The 18,911-nt window shown below is 41.5% G+C and overlaps 7 protein-coding genes and 1 long non-coding RNA gene across 10 annotated transcripts in view; 5 read left to right on the plus strand and 3 right to left on the minus strand.

Moving 5' to 3' along the window:
* LOC145699672 (carbonic anhydrase 2-like) overlaps positions 1-18,203 on the minus strand; it is a 79,177-nt gene extending 60,974 nt beyond the window's left edge. The window contains exons 1-9 of one of the 3 annotated variants that reach the window (XM_081776943.1): positions 18,037-18,202; positions 17,916-17,976; positions 17,758-17,875; positions 17,552-17,714; positions 17,422-17,506; positions 17,241-17,376; positions 17,147-17,195; positions 17,016-17,069; positions 16,809-16,971 (exon numbers count right to left, since the gene is read on the minus strand). In XM_081776943.1, the coding sequence (XP_081633069.1) occupies positions 16,810-16,971; positions 17,016-17,069; positions 17,147-17,195; positions 17,241-17,376; positions 17,422-17,506; positions 17,552-17,714; positions 17,758-17,875; positions 17,916-17,976; positions 18,037-18,096 (888 nt within the window). In that variant the 5' untranslated portion in view covers positions 18,097-18,202 and the 3' untranslated portion in view covers position 16,809. Of the gene's footprint in view, positions 1-16,770; positions 16,972-17,015; positions 17,070-17,146; positions 17,196-17,240; positions 17,377-17,421; positions 17,507-17,551; positions 17,715-17,757; positions 17,876-17,915; positions 17,982-18,036 lie in introns of those variants that run through there. The other 2 variants (XM_081776945.1, XM_081776942.1) reach the window with 2 other exon arrangements.
* LOC145699669 (palmitoyltransferase ZDHHC9-like) lies at positions 2,697-5,105 on the plus strand. The gene is made up of 6 exons (XM_081776940.1): positions 2,697-2,968; positions 3,667-3,834; positions 4,133-4,307; positions 4,351-4,538; positions 4,589-4,719; positions 4,767-5,105. Exons 1-6 carry the CDS (start codon positions 2,824-2,826, stop codon positions 5,088-5,090), a joined length of 1,131 nt encoding a protein of 376 aa, XP_081633066.1. The 5' UTR covers positions 2,697-2,823; the 3' UTR covers positions 5,091-5,105.
* Positions 5,627-8,617, minus strand: LOC145697550 (uncharacterized). Its single transcript, XM_081774772.1, has 10 exons — positions 8,524-8,617; positions 8,320-8,477; positions 7,674-8,279; positions 7,421-7,632; positions 7,225-7,375; positions 6,702-7,184; positions 6,539-6,653; positions 6,311-6,489; positions 6,154-6,262; positions 5,627-6,103 (listed from the first exon to the last, which is right to left on the minus strand). Exons 1-10 carry the CDS (start codon positions 8,615-8,617, stop codon positions 5,817-5,819), a joined length of 2,394 nt encoding a protein of 797 aa, XP_081630898.1. The 3' UTR covers positions 5,627-5,816.
* On the plus strand, positions 9,031-9,584 carry LOC145699986 (uncharacterized). The gene is made up of 3 exons (XM_081777252.1): positions 9,031-9,156; positions 9,199-9,298; positions 9,341-9,584. The coding sequence occupies exons 1-3, from the start codon at positions 9,054-9,056 to the stop codon at positions 9,582-9,584; spliced, it is 447 nt and encodes a 148-aa protein (XP_081633378.1). The 5' UTR covers positions 9,031-9,053.
* Positions 9,985-11,159, minus strand: LOC145696436 (uncharacterized). The gene is made up of 3 exons (XM_081773472.1): positions 11,034-11,159; positions 10,262-10,930; positions 9,985-10,217 (listed from the first exon to the last, which is right to left on the minus strand). Exons 1-3 carry the CDS (start codon positions 11,070-11,072, stop codon positions 10,131-10,133), a joined length of 795 nt encoding a protein of 264 aa, XP_081629598.1. The 5' UTR covers positions 11,073-11,159; the 3' UTR covers positions 9,985-10,130.
* Positions 12,593-13,012, plus strand: LOC145700778 (uncharacterized). The gene is made up of 2 exons (XR_014134225.1): positions 12,593-12,700; positions 12,874-13,012. It is a non-coding gene; the product is annotated as an uncharacterized LOC145700778 (long non-coding RNA).
* Positions 13,862-15,077, plus strand: LOC145698751 (uncharacterized). Its single transcript, XM_081775969.1, has 4 exons — positions 13,862-13,929; positions 14,002-14,676; positions 14,722-14,838; positions 14,902-15,077. The coding sequence occupies exons 1-4, from the start codon at positions 13,891-13,893 to the stop codon at positions 14,986-14,988; spliced, it is 918 nt and encodes a 305-aa protein (XP_081632095.1). The 5' UTR covers positions 13,862-13,890; the 3' UTR covers positions 14,989-15,077.
* On the plus strand, positions 15,314-16,521 carry LOC145696430 (uncharacterized). Its single transcript, XM_081773464.1, has 4 exons — positions 15,314-15,388; positions 15,495-16,097; positions 16,142-16,258; positions 16,331-16,521. The coding sequence occupies exons 1-4, from the start codon at positions 15,350-15,352 to the stop codon at positions 16,415-16,417; spliced, it is 846 nt and encodes a 281-aa protein (XP_081629590.1). The 5' UTR covers positions 15,314-15,349; the 3' UTR covers positions 16,418-16,521.
* Positions 18,204-18,911: the final 708 nt, after the last annotated feature.

Genomic DNA, 18,911 nt, shown 5'->3' on the forward strand with positions numbered 1-18,911 from the left:
GGAACGTTACGACAGTCTTCGGCAGCGAAAATTTATTTCAGACAGTTAGATGGTTAGGTAAGAGGCAGGGCCAAAATTTCCTCCGAATTTGTCGACGAATTGTTGCCTGTAGAAATTCTGAGTTTTCGAGATGAACAATTTTGGTCCAAAGAAATAAGTTAGTTCAAGCCCGAGTCCTGCAATTTCCTTATATTCTCGTTGAACTCATCCCTCTTATCAAACAAAAGGTCGTCATCATATTGAACTTCAGCCCAGGAAAAAACAGGTCCGAAAAAGAGCAATGATCTTGCGATAAGTTGAAGCTTCATAGTTTTAAGAAAAAATGAAAATGCGTTGCTTTTGAAGTTCAGATCACACTCTTGTCTTCCTTATATTGCGGATTCAGGATGATAGAGTGTCAATACTGCAATGCATTATAGAAAGATATGACGCCAGTAATGAAAATCATCAAGTCTATTTATTAATAACTGAAGGTCTCCGAAAAAAGCATCATTTCAAAAATCCACAAAGATTGAAAATTGCCGTTTCCATCTCGAACTGACTCTTTCATTGCATCCACCGATTTTGGTCTCAAATATCTCAAGAAGAAACTTTTTGAAATCTTCTTCATTGCTGTTTTTCGCAAGGCAAGGCAAATTCTGACCAGGAGAGCATTTTTCTTCGATTTCTCGCGGGATTTTCGAGAAAAATGGCGATACTTTTATCTTCCGCAATAATTTTGCCGCATTTTCTTTGCATAAAAAATTCGAGCTTTGAAGAGAATCGTGTATGTCATCTGAAAATAAAGAAGGAAATGATTGGGAAAGGGTTACCGATTGAGCAAGTCTTCGTTGATTTCAACTTGACGCTTGGTATTTCTGATGCTGGTCTCCATCTGATTCTGATTTCTCCCATGTTTTCATCGAAGCTGACGATTTCTAGCTTGAGTTTCTTGCTTTTCAGAAGTCGATAAATAGGGGTAGATTTTTAAGTGCATAATTTATGTCGCATAAAGAGATGCATATCTGGGAAGAACCCAGTTTTGATATTGATCGGAAACAGATGACATTGAAAAATTGATTTAAATAAAACCGGAAGATCTTCTTTACGAATATCTTAAAAATTAGTCTTCTAAAATGCCAATCAATTCGTTTGAAGAACCGTGATATAAAGCAAAAGGTACCATTTTTACTGCATACCATAATAAAGAACCGATGGAAAGTCGCCCTTACTTTTAGTTCCTTTTTACTCCTCATTCACTTTTATATCGACCATTTCTTGGAAGATCAGTCCAGTAGTGAATCCAGTTCGAAATATGATGTCTTCTCCCGCACAACTTGCCCGTCTTCCTCCCTTCAAAACTCAGGCTTGCATAGCTCGAGCAGTCTCTCTTCGGCAAACCAATGTTGAACCTCGTTATTCTGAACATTACCGGCACCGTCGCCTCAATAAAGTGCTCCTCGATCTTTTTCTCGTCAAAGGAAACGGTTAAAACGCCATCGTTGGATTTGTGGATGATCTCTTTCTTGATGAACTCAACGTTCATTTTATCCTCGATTTTCGTGAACGAAGCTGAAGGAAGAAATCTCGATGGTCTTTTGCAATTTATTGAAATGAAGAAATTGAAAAATAAAAGTGCGTTTTTCATGATTTGTTTCTTTACGGTCTGAGTAGCAAAACGTGATCTTTGGGGAGCATTTTGCAGACCCTGTCAGCTCGATGCATATTTTTGATATTTGAGCGCTACAAAGATACTGCAAATTTCCACTAAATCTACAAAAGACTCCAATAACTGCTCTTCATGAAAATCTCGGCTCGGCAACCTGTGTATAAATCCTGAGTGAGGGCTGACAAAGCCTGAATGAAAAGCTGTCTCTAGGCCTTCTAGACAGGTTGCCGATCACAGCCCAAAAACTGCTTATTTGACTCAATTCAAAATTGACCAAAACTCAATTATTCCTTCAGGCTGAAGTTTGAAGTAATTTTAAATGAAAATAAATTTTGCATAAAAATTTCGATTTTCCGCATCCGGTATTCTGCCCCCTCCTCGAATAACTCATTCTCTACGCTCGCGGTTTACGCGAACCGCTCTGATCTCAAATGGTAAATGATCTAAGAAGCTCTTTTTCTGAATTCATCTCACGGGATTCACGAAAGTTTTCTGCTCTCATGCGAAGCTTTAATTGAATCAGGACTTTTTAAATGGGATCGAAATCTGGCATCATCAAAAGCCTGAGTCAGGATTTGGAAGAGCTTTCGATCCTTCTGAATACGCTTCCAAATCCTGACTCAGGCTTTCTACACAGGTTGACGGGCCGAGACTTTACAACAAGAATTATAACAATAATTATGCTTTCAGAATAGTTCCCCCCAAAAAGGAGCTGTTCTGCAAAGAGTTCTTATTGAACCTCTATCTTACAGTCATAAAATCGAGAGTCCGCTCGCGTAAAACTGCAAATTTTACGTTCTTACACTGGAGGCCCTTATCGATTTTATGACTGTAAGATAAATTATTCAAAAAAAAAAAACTAGCAGAACAGTTCCATTCGTGGGAGAATTATTCTGAATGAATTCTTCGTGCCCGAGAAAACCGAGACTTTCCCCGAATTTCCGGAAAAAAGTCTGCTTCTTTATCCGAAAATTCTTCTGCACAGAGCAAATTCCGCTTGCGCCTCCGCCGCCTACGGATTTTCCCGCGCCCGATTCACGACGCGATTTTTTTCTTTCGGCTCGGAAAAAGAAAATACAGTCAAAAATAAAAACGATTCTAGAGAAGGGGAATTTTGCGAAAAGAGCCTTGGATGAAGCGGACAAGAAAATGAAAACGAAAAGAAAAGAGAAAAAATGACAGAAAATGGCGAAAATGCGAAAAAGCGGAAGTGGGAAGTTTTCGCTGGGCGAAATCGATTCTTTTGCAATGGAAGATGCTTGATGGCGAATGATTCTGGAGTTTTTGGACTTACCATTTTCCTGATTATTGCCTGCTCAGGTAAACAAACAGTTTAGCGCTAGAAAACTTAATAATTTAGCACATTTTTTGGATTTTTTCAGATTTCAGAAATAAATTATTTATTTTTTAATGAATAAAAAATAAATGATAATTGAATCATTTTGATACGATTATATGCTCATAGTGGGTTTAGTCTCATGAATCATGAGTCATGATAGACTATCATTGATAGTTATGATATATCTTGCATGATATAACTGATATCGCTTAATTTAGTTTCCTTTTGATATTTTATTTTGATTATTTTGATATTTAACGTCGATATAATCTGATAGTACAGTTGAAAGGTTTCAACTTTAGTCTATTTCACCACTTTTTTTGCAACAGGTAAACTGTTTTTTAATTATATAAATATCAATATTGAGAGCTACTGTGCTTATGTCATGCATTTTTTAAAAAGAATAACTACTGTACATATGAACAGTTATTCACTGAATGATTTGGGATCTTGAACCTGTAAGAAGCGAGATTGTATTCTGAGAAAACACAGAAAAGTGTAAAACGGAAAAGACGCGTCCCACAGGTCCAAGACGAACATCTTGGTTCAACACCAGTTAGATTAATCAATTAGTCTTCAAAGGACACTGAGGAGCTCTTTCAGCAATAATTAAACACTGCTTGAGTGGAGCTTCCAAAATCAAGGACCTCTGGACTAGCATCTAATCTTTCTTTTTCAGCTTTGTTCTTCGCCTTCGAATGTCGCCTTACTTATGCAAAGATCCACCTCGGCTGGCTGGTGATTCTTGCCGGTGCTATTTTGGCCGTCTTTTCGATCTGCTTTCTGCTGCGAACTGCGTGTAGCGACCCTGGTATCATCACAAGGGCGACGAACTCCGAAGCTCACGGTAAATACAATCACCAAAGCAAATGCCGAGGCCTAGAATAGCCTTTCCTAGATAGGACATTTATCCGAATAAGGAAACCCCACTCCTTATCAGGGGGCTACGCCTTTAGGACCCCTAATAAGCCCCCGAAACGTCCCGAACCTCTCGCTTTCCTTCTTCAACACCCTCTAAAGGGATTTCGGAACCCCAACGTCGTGGTATTCATCTAGGGAGAGTCATCTTTTGTTCCAAAGTAGCCATATATTTCGACTTGTCTGACATTTAACTCTTGTTTCTCCTCTGACGTACGGCTTTTCAGCTGTCGAGCAGATCATCAAGGAAGAAGAAGAAAAGACGGGACGGCTAAACAAGCCGCGCCACAAAATCGTCACCGTCAACGGAATGACCATCAAGCTCAAGTACTGTTACACCTGTAGATTCTTCAGACCACCGCGGGCCTCGCACTGCTCTCTCTGCAATAACTGCGTTTCCAGGTAGAGAAGGGTTGAAGGAGAACCCCCTCAAGAACGTTTTTAGATTCGACCATCATTGTCCATGGGTCGGGAATTGCGTCGGAGAGCGAAACTACCGCTACTTTTATTTGTTCCTCGTCAGTTTGTGCATTCTGTGCCTCTTCATCTTCTCAGCTTCTGTTGCTCACCTGATCCTCTACTCGAAAGAAATCGTCGACGAAAACAGCCAAGAAGAACGCGGTTTTATCGAAGGTTAGCTCTTTCTTTACCTTTTTGAGCCTGTTTCGAGCATCATTTTTTAGCGATGAAAGATTCTTGGGGCTCTTTAATTGAAGTCGTCACGTGTTTTCTTTCGATTTGGTCCGTTCTTGGCCTCACTTCATTCCACACATACCTCATTTTCTTCAATATTACTACCAACGAGGACATAAAGGTACAACTAAAGCTCTTTATATATCTAAATAAAGCGAATTATTCTAGGGCTCCTGGGACACTCGCCGTCAGCCCGACGCTTTCAACCCCTTCGACCGCGGCTCCTACTTCAAGAATTGCCTCGCCGTGCTGTGCGGCCCTCTGCCGACGCGAATCCGCTTCGAACATTTCGCTACGGATGAGGATTTCGAGGTTTACGATTACGCGAAGACGCTGGAGAACGGCAATTATGGAGCGGGTCAAATCAATGGAACGTATGCTCAATCTAATGGGCAAGTGCCTCAGGCGTATCCAGTTCAACAAAATGGAGAGGTCAACTTGCCAGGTGCGCCAGCTGGAACTGAGGCGAAAGGTCGAGGAATGGGTCTCTAGGTTACATTCCGAAATAGCCTCTTATTATTAAAAAACGATCATTTGAAAGTAATAATGGGGAGTCCCAAAGTGGGACCGATTTTCGAGTGTTGTAGACAAAATGGATGTTATTCAGTACATCAGTAGACCCATTTAAAGACAATCCAGCTCTTAAACCATAGCTCCGAATCTCCTGATTCCAACAAAAACCATCAACCAAGAAACTTATTTAATCCTCAAAAAACGAAGAAAACTCGAAGTCGGTGCAACATTTTCCATTTTGTCCAATTCCAAGCTCTACAGAAAAGCGAAATCCATCGGCGAAAAACCAATCTTTCTTTTTTAGATCTTATTTAATGCATAAATAATTCAATCCTGTTCACACTCTATTTCTGTTCTTTTTTCTCAGTCCCGTTAAAGGAATCGTTGGGAACCGCACATTTTGTACATTTTTCTGATTTATATAATTAATAATAAAGGAAATTTAATTGAAATGCTTCAAGTTGACGATGATTTTTGGATATTCTGATTCAAATCATCATCATATTTTGGCAGGAAATAGTGTTTATTGACAAGAAAATTCCACAGATTAAAATTTAAACGATTTGTAAGGGGGACGCTGAGGATAAGAGGGTGGGGTTAACAGGTTCTTCAGAAGTTATAAATCAAGTTGACCGTCAACGAAAAAAGGACAGGAGTAATTAAACCAAATTATACATGAAATGAAGCTTCAAACAGCTTGATAGATCACTTCGAACAAGAAGGTTCTGGAATGCGAAAGACGCGCATGTTCTGCTCCTCGTCGGATGAATCATCCTCTTCAGACTGTTGGGTTGGGACAGCGGGAGGGGCAGAAGACTTTGCCGCTGCGGCTCGTGGGCGATTAGAGCTTCTGCGCGCCTTTGCATACTTTCTAGGAGCGCGAGCTTTCGGGGCATTTTGCGCTACTCCTTCATTCCTTGGATTTGGTTTTATTTCCCAGCAGGCCCGTTCGCTTTGATTCATCTTCAGGTAAACTTCTAGCGTTCCTTTCACTGAAAAGAGATGAAGATTAATCAAAGTTCGAATAAAATAGCCGACTTACTAATTTCCTCGTGGACATAGCCGGTAAGGTGTGGCATTGCTCTGCACATCTGAGACAATGTCTTCATGTTCTTCTTGATACGCTCGTGCTCTTCTGTATTTGGGCCTTCCTGAAGGATTCAAGCGTAAGTAAGCATAAGACTGGTCTCGAATCTTACCACTCCCTTGACTTTGTCGTGCGCTTTGAGCATACGCTCGGTTATTCGCGGACATTCAGTCTGTTTGATGAAGAAATTTATCGTTTCCCCGAGGAAAGCAAAATAGCCCGCTTCTTTCTGTTTGTTCACCATTTGCCGCAATTTCACGCCCATATTCGCGCCGATGATTGCTTCATCGCCTGAAGAAATTCTAGCTTGAAAGAAGCATGTTAAAAATATCGAACTTACACTTCGTCTGCCAATCGGTCATATAGGTCAGCAAAGGTTTGACACCTCTTTCGGCTTCTTGCAATGTTTTTTCCTGGCTGGATGTGGTGTTTTCGGCTTCTGGCAATTTGTCGTACTATCGATTTTTGTTGAATATTTGGCAATTGGAAATTCGAGTTCTTACCTGATTTGATGGCCCAGGGCGATCTTCAAGGTTCGTGATCGTCGCGGAAGTTGAACCTGTAGGAAAATACTCAACCATTCCATTGGACGGTCCACCGTGAGAAAAGTGATCATTGGAAAAATCATGTCGCAGATCGGTCGTTTGCTGCGTTGTGATGACCTCGTGTTGGTACTCGTGCGGCATTGGATCTGCTTGCTGGATTTCCTCGAGAATAACCATGTCAGCATCAGATTCGAGGACAGGGACGGACGGCTCGATAGGCAGGACTGTAGCAGCTGCTGTAGCCAACTCAAGTGTAGCTGGAGGTCCGTCAAGAACAATTACGTCTCCTTGATTCGGAGTTATCTGCAAAGCGGCCTTCTTCTGAGCGTCGAGGCGTTCTTGCTCCTTTCGTTTTCGCTCGAGCTCTTCCTGCTCTTTTAGTCTGAGGGCATTTTGTCGCATTTTTTCGACTTCTTTGGCGCGCGCTTCTTCTTGTGCTTTCTAAAGAAAATAAGGAATAAGAATAGATGAAAACACTAACGATCAATGCTTCGTGTTCACGATTTTCCTTTTCTTTCAGTTGAATCGTATTCAACTGCCCTCTGATTTCAGCCAAGCTATCGCGAGATTCTTTATTGAACGAGTTTTGCCGAGCTTTTCTCCGGACCTGTAGTTGATTTTCACCGGCAGAGCTACAACAGTATTTCAGTATTTCAGAAAAAAATCTTGACTTTTACCTGACTCTTTGAGCCGCAGCAAGCTTGGCGAATCCGTCATTGTCGTCGCTTGTAATCCGTCGGCTGCCGAATCCGAATTGCTCGCGTGTTGTTGAATTTGGGTGGTTCAGGTACCCTTGTCGAGGCTTTGTTCCTTCGACAGCTGTCTTTCCAGGAGCTTTGGATACCGCTGGTGGATTAAAAGCAGTAGTTGATCGCGGTTGATTAAAATTCTATCAAAATTTTATATGAAAGGAGTGTTAAGATTTCAAACCTCGTTCGAATCGTCATCAGGAGCTTGATCACCACTGGAGCTGGGCATTTCGACGAGAAGGTGATGTGCCGGAAGCTGGTCGGACTTTGTTACACCGCTCCAGTTTTCGTCAACTACGACCGGAGCGCCTTGATTTGTGGAGGACATGACTGGCATCTGGTTGAAGGAAGTTGTAGTTGTCTGATTGTAGTACTGGGGATTCTGGTAAGACATCTGTCCCGAAGAGCCGCATGGTTGGGAGACGGTTTGGAGAGAAAACTGGTTGTTTCCATTATACTGTTCGGATAACTGCTGGGTAAATGATTGAGGGTAATTTGGGGTGATTGGTTGGGATGAAGACTGAGTATTGTCCCAAGATTGGCCACGCTGGGGGACAATGAGATTTCCATGCTCATCGGTAGGCAGTCCAATTTCCGGATTTTGGAACTGGTTGAAGTTCCAGCTGCTGCCTCCAGCGTTGATTGGGGTTGAGCCGTTGAAGTTTCCGGGTGGTGGCTGATCCATGTTCGTGTAGTCATTTCCGACGTGTCCCATCATCGATGGATTGATTGTACCGCGGCCTTGTCCTTGTTGATTTCCACTACCGAGGATGGTGTTGTTGGGTATCTGATGGAGTTATCAAGATGATTTTGAATAAAATTGATACCTCTTCATAAATGATATTCGGCGATGGTTGGCCGGAATAGGTGAAACCACAGGCCTCAAATGACTCTACTTCGGTAGGTGGGTTTATCCATTCATTTTGGTTCGCAGGTGATTGTTGGGGCGGATTAGATGCATCGAAATAGACAGGCTGAGCTTGCCCTTATTTGTGTTTTTCAAAGATTATTCTCTTTGTTTCAGAAAATACTTATTTCCTCAAAGAATTTCGAATTGAAAAACATTCCTTCGGTCTCTTCAAGGCCAAAAATAGATTCGTCAATGTTGGGATTGAGTTCGGACATCTCTGCTTATCTCTGCCTTTTTAATATTTACAGATTTCGGGGAATCTCTTGGAGTAACTTTCGTCGAAAGTCTTGGTTTCCGATTCGGCCAGCCTATCGGATTCCAAGAAAATTGGGAGGTGAGTGGGTTTCGAGCTGGCGCGCGCTGCAAGAAAAAGGAAATCTAGAGAGAAAAAGGTCGCGCCAGATGTTCTTGAGCCGGCTTTAACGCGAAACTAGAAACTTTTTCTTCTCCATTTTCGCCCTTCGGAATCTGTCAGACAAAAGTTCTCAGGGAGGGCGAGAGATGAAAAGAGAAGGATCTTGAATAATCGACGACGCTTTTATCAGTTTCTATCTTTGCTCGAAAAATGACTCTGAAAAATTTTGTTGTGAACAACTTTATTGATTTAAAAATGCTCGTATTAAGAGAGCTCAAAATTTGAGCTTATTCATTATGAATTTCGACGATACGGAGTACCCCATCTCAGACGTAATTCCGATTCCGACGGCAGAATTTTTTCCCGATGACAGGGTTAACCTAACACCACTGCAGACAGGTACAGCTGAAAACTTGCTTGTTCGTCAAATTCAATTTTAAGTTGTACCAGTGAAGTGGGAGCCGCAAATGACGAGGATAATAATGGGACCAGCGCCGGAGAATCTCAAAATTAAGAATTTAAATTCTAACAACGGTCAAAGGTAAAAACAATCAGTCATTTTCATAGTTACCATTTCTCTAAGAGCTGTTTACTACCCGACAGTTGACGAGATTGAGCAAGAAGTAGACAAAGAGACAATCAAGGAAAATCGAAGAAAGAAAAACTCTGAAGCTGCTAGACTTTTTCGCCAGAGGAAGAAAGAGTATATTTCTGGTCTTGAAGAAAGAGTCAAAGTCCTTGAGAAAGAAAACAAGGTTCTCCAAAACGAAATAAAGAAACTCAAGGAAATGCATTGCCAGAACCCTGCCATGAATCAGCAACAATGATAACTGCTAGAATATCTTCTGTGGTTTTGCTGCTTTCATTTAAATTTGTAATAAATACGTGAGTCAAGAAGAAAGTGACCCTTTTTATTATTTTTTCATTCTTCAAGCAATTCAGCATTAGGTATGAAAAACTTGCTTCCAATTTCGACAAAATTTTTCGCCGATAATGAACCATTTTATCAATTTGCAAAAGCGATTCTACGCCTTCGCTATCTGCACATTCCACTATTATTCGTTTTGAACTTCCCTGTCCGAGATCGCGGTTGAAAACGTCATTCACTGAGGACTCCTGAGTCAGAACCGTGGAATAATTAAGCATCAAGTAGGACCGCAAAATCGTCACTGTCAAAAACGCTCCTCTCGTGGTTAATTTAGCTGCATAAGAAGGAGGAAGAAATGGTTTGCTTTTGGAATTTTTATTTTTTCGCATGTTTTTTGTGGCAGAAGGAATTCGCTCTTGTCAAGTTTAAAGAATCCTCAAGTGTGATATAGTAACAGTTGATGAGTTTTCGATATTCGATTCAGGAAGAAGATTCATTTTTGTATTTAGGCAAGGAGGATCTGGGAGGTCCAGGAAGATGGGACGGTGTAGTCGTAATCGTCAGCGGAAAGATCTGGCTCACAAAGCTCGAACTATAAAAAACGATAAGAGAAAGAAAAAAGGATGAAGACTTTACCTGAGCATACTCGAGAATGCCACCGTGGTTGGCATCGACTTGGTACTGGAAGGTGTTTTCACAGTCGATATGGGTAGTTTCTCCATGACCGTGATGAGCAGAAACGTTTCGGACGGCAACCTCGAATGGCTCGTTGACCTGGTGAGCGTTGATCTCGACGACGCCGATGGCTTCGTTGTCGAGTCCGTAGATTGGCAAGTTGTATTGCTGGTGCGAGCGAGCGATGTCGTAGTTGAAGTTGCCGAGGAGAGGGCCTTCGTAAGCGTAGCCGTAGTCGACGCAGTTGACTTCAGCGTCGCCCCAGGTGGTGGTGTTGACGACGAATCGATCCCACTCGTAGTTGGTTGGGTCGACGCATCGGTCGTCTCGGAAGAAGTAGACGATGTCGAGCTGGTTCTCGTGGCTGAGGCCTTCGAAGCCAGTGAAGACGTAGGTGTTGGCGGAAAGGTCGGTTTGCTGGGGAAGAGGGAAGGAAGAAGCGATGGTGAGCATCTGGAGATCATCAGATCCAGTCGCAGAGCCGAATGGGTGGTTACCGAGATCAGGGAAGGTCAGAGTGCAGGTAGCATTGATCATGTTGTACTCAGGTCCTCGGAGGATCTTCTGGCAGCCGCAGTAAGGCGCGTGTTCGTTTCCTGGCCAGCAGTGGAAGCCACTATCTTGCTCGGTCTAGGAATGGAAATTTTAAATTAGGGGTAAGGCTTATTTTGATTTATTAAAAATAAAAGGCTTGTTGTTTTTCTTTCTTTCTTTTTTTTTTCTCGAAACTTACGGCTTGTGTGAGGGCGAAAAAAGCGGCAGCGATCTTCATGTTCAAAAAATTTTTAGGATGAACGAAGTCAGTTTTCTTCGCAATAAATTTCCAAGCTACCGGTCAACGATTTTTAAGCTGTCCGAGTCCTGCGGAGGGCGCTAGAAACGGCACGTCTGCGCTCCAAAACCGCTTGCTTCCGGACCACGAGATAACGAGCTGAAGAGGTTTAAGAGGTGAAAATCGGAACCACTAAAAGTTGATGGCGGGGGATGTTTTAGAGGATCCCCTCATCACTCTGCAACCTCAAAAAGTTCGGAATTATGCAGAATGAACAGAATATGATCAGACCCGTTCGCGGGGGTTCGAATCAAGTAAAGGCTGAAATTTCCGGGATTTCGAGGCGAATATCACCATTTTAATAGCATCGGTCTCCTGAGGATCTGACCTTGTCCATCTCATTCTGGAAGAATCCTTCTCATTGAGTTAATCAATGAGGTTTTGTCTGATTTTTTCGTCCTTTGGAGCTTTGATAACAGCGATGGATGAAGCTGCTAATTTCATCGTCAATCTGGACTGCAATAAAAAGCAATTAACGAAGCAATTTTTCTTCGTTTAATTTGATGACTTGGACCGGTCGGCGTTTTTATGGTGCCACAGGAACCGCAGAGGGCGCTACTATTTCTCAAAGCCAGAGAGCGTGGTTTATTATCTGACATGGTGGTACCACCATACTACACCGCCGTGGCGTCTATGAACTCTGCCACGTGCTTCCGTTATGCGGATTCTAAAGCTGCTCATTTTTCTGATCAATAATTAGACTTCATGTTGTCACTCTCAGATGTCGAAAAAGATTGATTTCGAAAATTTTTAACTCTTGCTCTAAATATGAAATCTGTCTAGAATTCCTGTCAGAGTTCAGGATCTCCTTCCCCAGACACTTTATTACATATATTCTACTTTGTCAGAATTTTATAACACAAGAAAAAGTGAAGGCACAATGTTTGAAGCCGCTTATTTTCGAAAAAAAAGAGTCTATTTTGCCAATAAACCAGGGTTGATACGACTACCACATAGGACACGGTAGCCAGTACCGAGTACTTGACACGAGCGACTGTATATACACAAATTTTGTGAGCACCAGCGGGATTAAATTTAACCTTTTCCAAGAATCCGGAAAGACTCTTCTGATGAGCTTTGAAAAATTTAAAAAGGTCATTGACTCGAGTATGATCGATTTGAAAATTAGTAGCTTGCAACAAGCAGCCGCAAATATCTGTTTCAGAATGTGGCGGTAACATTCAATTTGCGTGTTTTAGACGTCATCGAAAAAAGTTTACTCAAAACTGAAAACTATGTTTCATCTGTCCTTTCTCTCTGAATTTATCGTAATCTGATTATTTCGCCACATCTGTCACGTGTCTCATCTTTTTTAATAAAAATATTTAGCAGAATTGAGAATTAACAATTCATCCCGAATTCGTGTTTTTCTGCGACCAGTAAGAGGACCTTGAATTATTGATTGCTGTTTGATATAAATTTGGACAGTATTTCAAGCCAGAGTAAACTTGTCTTAGAGTTGACCATTGAATCATGCAAGTGACTTTTATTTTGAGCTTTTTGGGCAAAGCAGCGTTGAGTTTTAACCCATATAATGGCTACTTGTTGGATGAAGTACTGGCAGGACTGTAAGTACCAAGTCATTTGTGCCTCCTTTCGTTTAAGTACCTTATCTGTAACGGAGGATATTATACAAAATGGCAAACAAAAATGACCCGCCCTTTTTGTCTAAAACTTCCTTCACTTCCTTATCTGAAGTGTCCCTTAGACGGTCAGCCAGTAAGATTACCATGAATTTCAGTGATAACACTGGCGAGCAACACGAGGCGAAAGTCAACCCGATCGACAACACCGCTGACAACATCCTTATCGATCTTTATGCAAATAATCCTATCAGTGTTGGATTGTGAATTTTTCAGTGAATAAAAAAACGAACTAACCTAACGATACTCTATTTGACAAACCCTTACCCTAATCCTTTATCATATGATAAAGATTTATGACTCATAAATCATATGATAAATAATATATTCTTTTAAGAATATATTTTTCTTTTAATGAATTTTTGGCAATAAAAATTCAATCCTCAACAAAGATTCAAACATTTTTAAATCACGAGTTCAATAAATGATTCGTGTGATTGAAAAACGTGATTGAAAAAATTTTCGTGCACGTTACTCTTTTTGGTGAAATTGAATTTCGCCGTAGAATAAATCCGCTTTGGGAGCAACGTGACGGGACGGTGCGGCTTGTTTAGTTTGCAAATTGGATTGAGCACCCGTGCTTGGCTTATCTTTCGGCCAGCAGCGCATAAAATGACATGGAATTAACTTCTGAATCTTCAAAAGGGCGGTTTTGTTAATGCCCAGACTTCAGATAATAAACAGTTCAACGACAATTCATTTCCTCCTTCTTCTTTAGTCAAATTTTGTAAAATTAATTTCTAAAAATAAAAAAATGAAACCTTGACCTGGATCTATTCAAAGCTTGTCAAGATTTTCGTCTAAACAAATTCAGTAAACGTCAATTCTAGGGCTTCCGTGACAAATTCGAAGGGCAAAAACGTTGATGATTTTGCGGTGGCCCCATTAGCAGAATTTCGACATGATACATGTAGTTGACGACATTTCAGATCTAGTTCGATGGTTTCGTTGGGTTCGCCTTTAGAAATCATTGAGATACTCATGCACCTAGTGGTAAATATACTTATACGTACCCCGGGCGCCCTCGTTTGTCAAGGTACTGGTATATAAACGCTGACCGGTGCTGAAAATTTCATTGCAAAGAAATCCGACTTTGTAAGCATTTTTATTCGAAAATGAAGGTTGCTGCTGCTTTTCTCGCCCTCTCTCATGCCGTAAGTACAATAATAGAATTAAACAAAAGAGAAGAGATCGGCCGAAAACATTGTTAAAGTGAATTTATTCAGACCGAAGACCCAGCTGGTTTCAACTGCTGGCCTGCTAACGAGCATGCTCCTCATTGTGGCTGCCAGCTCATCGATCGAGAGAAAAGCATGATCAACTCAGAGTGCACTGCTCGATGGTCGATGATTGAACATCCAGAGCAACCAGAAATGGAGAATGCCCTCCAGATGCTCACCGTCGCTTCTTCTTTCCCTCTTTCAGAGCGAACCGATCTCGCCGCAAACTTCTACACCTGGACTGGTTACAGCGGAATGAGTCACGAGGAAAAGCACGACATCGTCTTCTTCTTCCGAGAAGACGCCTGCTGGATTCCATGCAAGGAGCAGGAATATGATGCCGATGGAAATCTGATGAACAACACCGCACCCGAATACAACTGCCCAGATGGCGTTACTCGACTTCCAATCGACATGGAAGCGGCGATGGAAACATGGGCTGAGCCAGAGTTCAACTGCAACCCAACTGCTGATGGCGAACCCGTCCCCGGACCTCGACTCGGCAACTTCAACTACGACATCGCTCGATCCCACCAGAGCTACAATCTTCCGATCTATGGACTCAACCGATGGGACGACGAATCTTCCCGAAAACGAAGAGGATCTGACTCCGCTTACGTCGAAATCAACAGCCATACTTACCAAGCGGACTTCGACAACTTCCCAGTCCTCATTCAAAATGTAAACATCTTTATATAACATAAGTCTTTATGAAAATTTTCCTAGGTCACCGCACACCACGGTCACGGAACTGTTATTCATGAAGATTGCACGACTAACGCATTCCAGTACGATGTCATGGATGCCAACGGTAACCACAATGGCTGGCTCGAATATGCTCAGGTTTGTTAAATAGTTTGATAAGATTTCTCATTAAGAGTTAACTTTTATCGTTTATTAATTTAGTTTGAACTCTGCGAACCAGATCTCTCCGCTGCCGACTACATGTACACTGTTCCATCTTCTTGGACTTCTACCGTTACACTCCTTTGAGTAAAGAAAAGAAATCATCAGTTGCGATTAAAAATCATACAATTGTCTGTTTTCGTTTTCTGCAAAAATCATGAAGATAAAATAAAATCTAAAATATTCTGATTACGACCAATTTATTGGAATTTCACACCCGTATAGAATCAGAATTCAATTTTACACTTTGAAGTTTTTATTAAATTCAAAAATTAATTTCACTCAGTTTATCGAAATTCGTAAAAAAAAACGTTGGTACTCCAAGCGGTAAAATATCTGTATGCGCCATGAGCGCCCTCGCTGGCTAGTACCGTCATAAAAGCAACGACCGGTGCGGCAGAACTTCATTACAAAGAAAACCGACTTTGTAACCATTTTTATTCGAAAAATGAAGGTTGCTGCTGCGTTCATCGCTCTTACCCACGCCGTAAGTATAAGAGATAAAGAGAACTCGAAACACTTAATTAGTAGGCTTATAATTAGTGTGATGTTTATAATTTAGCGGCAGAACCGAATTCTAACATTTTTATAAGACTGAGGATCCCGACACTAACGGCCCTAACTGCTGGCCAGCCAACGAGCATGCCCCTCATTGCGGATGCCAATGGATCACTAGAGACTATCAAATGATCAATCATGAGTGCACCTTGGAATTCGACGCTCCAGCCAACGTGATTCAAATGCTCACCGTCGCCTCTTCTTTCCCCATTCCAAATGCCACCGATCTCGACGCCAACAGCTATACCTGGACTGGTATCGAAGGAATGAGCCACGACAACAAGCACGACATCGTTTACTTCTTCCGAAGGGATCAATGCTGGGAAGAAAAACTCAACCCCGACACAAACGAGACCGAACTTGTTCCCGTCAACATGACTGCTGCTGCCGAGACCTGGGCTTCACCCTCCCTCGATTGTGTTGAAAACGCCGACGGCGAACCCCACCCTGGACCACTCCTCGGCAACTTCAACTACGACATCGCCCGATCCCACCAGCAATACAATCTCCCAATCTACGGACTTGACCGATGGGACGACGCTGAACGAAAGCGACGAGGAGCCGACATCGCTTGGATCGAAATCAACAGTCACACTTACCCAGGAGACCTCCCCAAGTACGAAGTCCTCATCCAAAACGTAAGATTCTTTTAACGATTTAAATTATTATCGAAATTATCTAGGTCACTGCTCACCACGGCCACGGATCTGTTACTCATGATGATTGCACGACTAACGCATTCCAGTACGATGTTATGGACGCCAACGGAAACCACAATGGATGGCTCGAATATGCTCAGGTAAATTTTAATGTTTTATGATAATATTCTCGAGTTTCTTGTTAAGTTACTTAATTCTAAAAAATAATTAAGTTCGAACTCTGTGAGCCGGATCTCAGCGCTGGCGACTACGATTACACCGTCCCATCTTCCTGGACTTCTTCCGTTGTACTCAAGTAAAGAAAGAAAACAATCATTCGCGAGGAAAAATCGCTTACCTGTCTGCTTTCATTTCTGCAACTATCAAGCTTTCATGAATATAAATAATAAAAACTCCAATTTAATATTGAGTCTTTCTTCAGATTTAAATAAAAGCAGGTCTTCTTTGGAAAATATTGATTGTCCTTGTTTCAACTGAGATGTTTCTGAAAGATCTCCTCGATCTCCAGGAACTATATTTTGTCAAAAGAATCTTTCTCAAAAGAAATTCCGGAAATCTCCGGTCTCCCAAATCCGCTACTTATATCCTGAAACCATAGCGCTTTCAATTCCTGTATTATCCACGACAAGTGCTTATTTTAGACAGTCAAATTAGATCGTTGAATTTTAATTTCAAAATAATAAAGTTGTCTTTAGAAAAATTGGAAGAAAGCAAGAGCAAGAACTGTGAGTGAAGCAAAAGTCGACAAAGCGGAGGAAACAGCAGTGTAGAGCGTAATTTCGCGGCCTTCGACTGGCTGGACGTTTCGGAAGTTTTTGACGAGGGAAGTGTCGCTTGAGTCTTTGGTCATCACCTGAAGGATTAAGTCGGCTGAAGATTTTATTGAATAAGACTTACAATCATGTGATCGTAGGTTTCTTTGCTGATGGTGATCGGGTCAACAAAAACTGTCTGAAAAATTATTTTACTAAGATGCTCAAAATAATAGATAATATAGTCATACGATATAGTTCCATCAAATGAAATACCCAAACAACGGCTTCTTGGCATTTAGGAGTAGTCAGACTTCCAAGATATCTTAAATAAATAAAATCAGGAAAATAAAACGAAGTTGAAAGTTACCGGAAAAATTGAGAAGTGTCAGCATTGTTGACAAAGAGTTCCATCAAGCTCTTATCCTGAGGATTGACCTGTGCGTCCATTTCTTGAACATTTTCGTCGACGTCCTTTTTGATCAATCGATCGAGCTCATGGTCATCTAGAAGCATTTTCTTGCTAAGAAATAATTGTTTTTTTTTCTTACCTGAAGCGTCGTTTTCGCTCTCTTTTTCGATGAAAAATCCAAGAACTGCGAGCCCATCACCTTTCCCGACGGCTTCGTCAAAAGAATTACAGACTTAGTTAAGATGCAGGATCCTTTCGATAAGACCTACCCCATATTTCGTGTTCCAGTGAACAAGATGAGCTTCAGCATCGAACTGCTTATCATCCATTTCGTGTTCAGAACCAGGCTCAGAATCGCTGCCCCAGTGAATATGCCAAGAGTGGAACTTGTAGTTGTCATCGTCGCCGAAGGTGTCGCTGTGCATGTGCATACTGTAAACAATTGTTTATATCCTTCATCATTTTAAAAATTTACTCAGTGTTGGTAGTCGCGACGATGGAATGACCGTTATTTGCAATTGTCCAATCTGCCTTTTCATCGTAATTTTTGAATTTCCATGCCCCCGCGGCTTTGGCGGTTGCAGTTATCGTTTCTGAGATTTCTTACAAACGAAATTTTTTATATATACTTACGAAGATTAATTGGAGACTGACGAGTTCCATTTACGCATTTCTCATCGTTCCAGCTATCTCCCTGGTCTTTATCAGCATAAAAAATAAGCTGCCAAAAATTTGATCCTCTTTCTTTTTATACCATTCCTTCATAACCCCAATCGGCAGCTTGAGTTACCGCTAGAATGCTAAACACTTTCATCTCTTGAGTTTTTTATTCTTTCAAAAGTTTGAACTTTCAAAAACTTAAAAATAAAAGTCTCAAAACCTCTCGACGGGCTCAATTTCTGAGTGAGTGAGCAAGTCCTTTTCAAAAATTGAAAGTCGAAAAAATTTCGCTCTGGTGGCGCCCCAAAGATTTTTATCGGGCGCTTCTCGATTGAGATGTTTTTGCTGAGGACAAAATCGTTCGTTATTTTTTTTTTCTTGGGAGTCGGGGTGAAACCACAGGGTCTTTTCAGGAGTAAGAAAGAATGGGCGAAGCAGCTTTCAGCAGAGGGAACAAAGATGGGGCTTCGTTCATAAATGCCCTTGGTGGAATTTGCTGTTTCTAGGTCAAGTTCAGATTTTCGGAATCAGATGCAAAACGTCGACGAGTTTCATTCGAAACGTATCTGCGAGAGTCAAGTTCTGCCTATCGATTTCTTGGGCATCAAAAATTCATCGTGCTTACACTTTGCGCTAGAATCGATTCCAACCATGATTTGTAGAAATCATGCTAAAGATTCTCTATCTTCTGAGTTTTTCCTTTGCCAATTCCGAAGTTTGTGAGCTTTTTGAATGGATAAAAACCGAGCAGAGAAGCTATATTCTGGCAGAGATTGGGTCGAAGTTGGAGATTGACTGTACTTCTTCCTGGGGAAAGGGAGAGATCTTCAAGTCAGGAGTAGAGGAGAAAATCAACCACGAAGTCCTCCAAATCGAGAATCTCGAACTCCATCATTTCGGCGAATATATATGCAGAGCAGAATGCGGCGGGGTAGTGAAATGGAAAAGCATCAAAGTTGAGCGACAAAA

The sequence above is a fragment of the Oikopleura dioica genome, chromosome 2 (genome assembly GCF_907165135.1).
Source record: "Oikopleura dioica chromosome 2, OKI2018_I68_1.0, whole genome shotgun sequence".
Classification (NCBI taxonomy): Eukaryota; Metazoa; Chordata; class Appendicularia; order Copelata; family Oikopleuridae; genus Oikopleura; species Oikopleura dioica.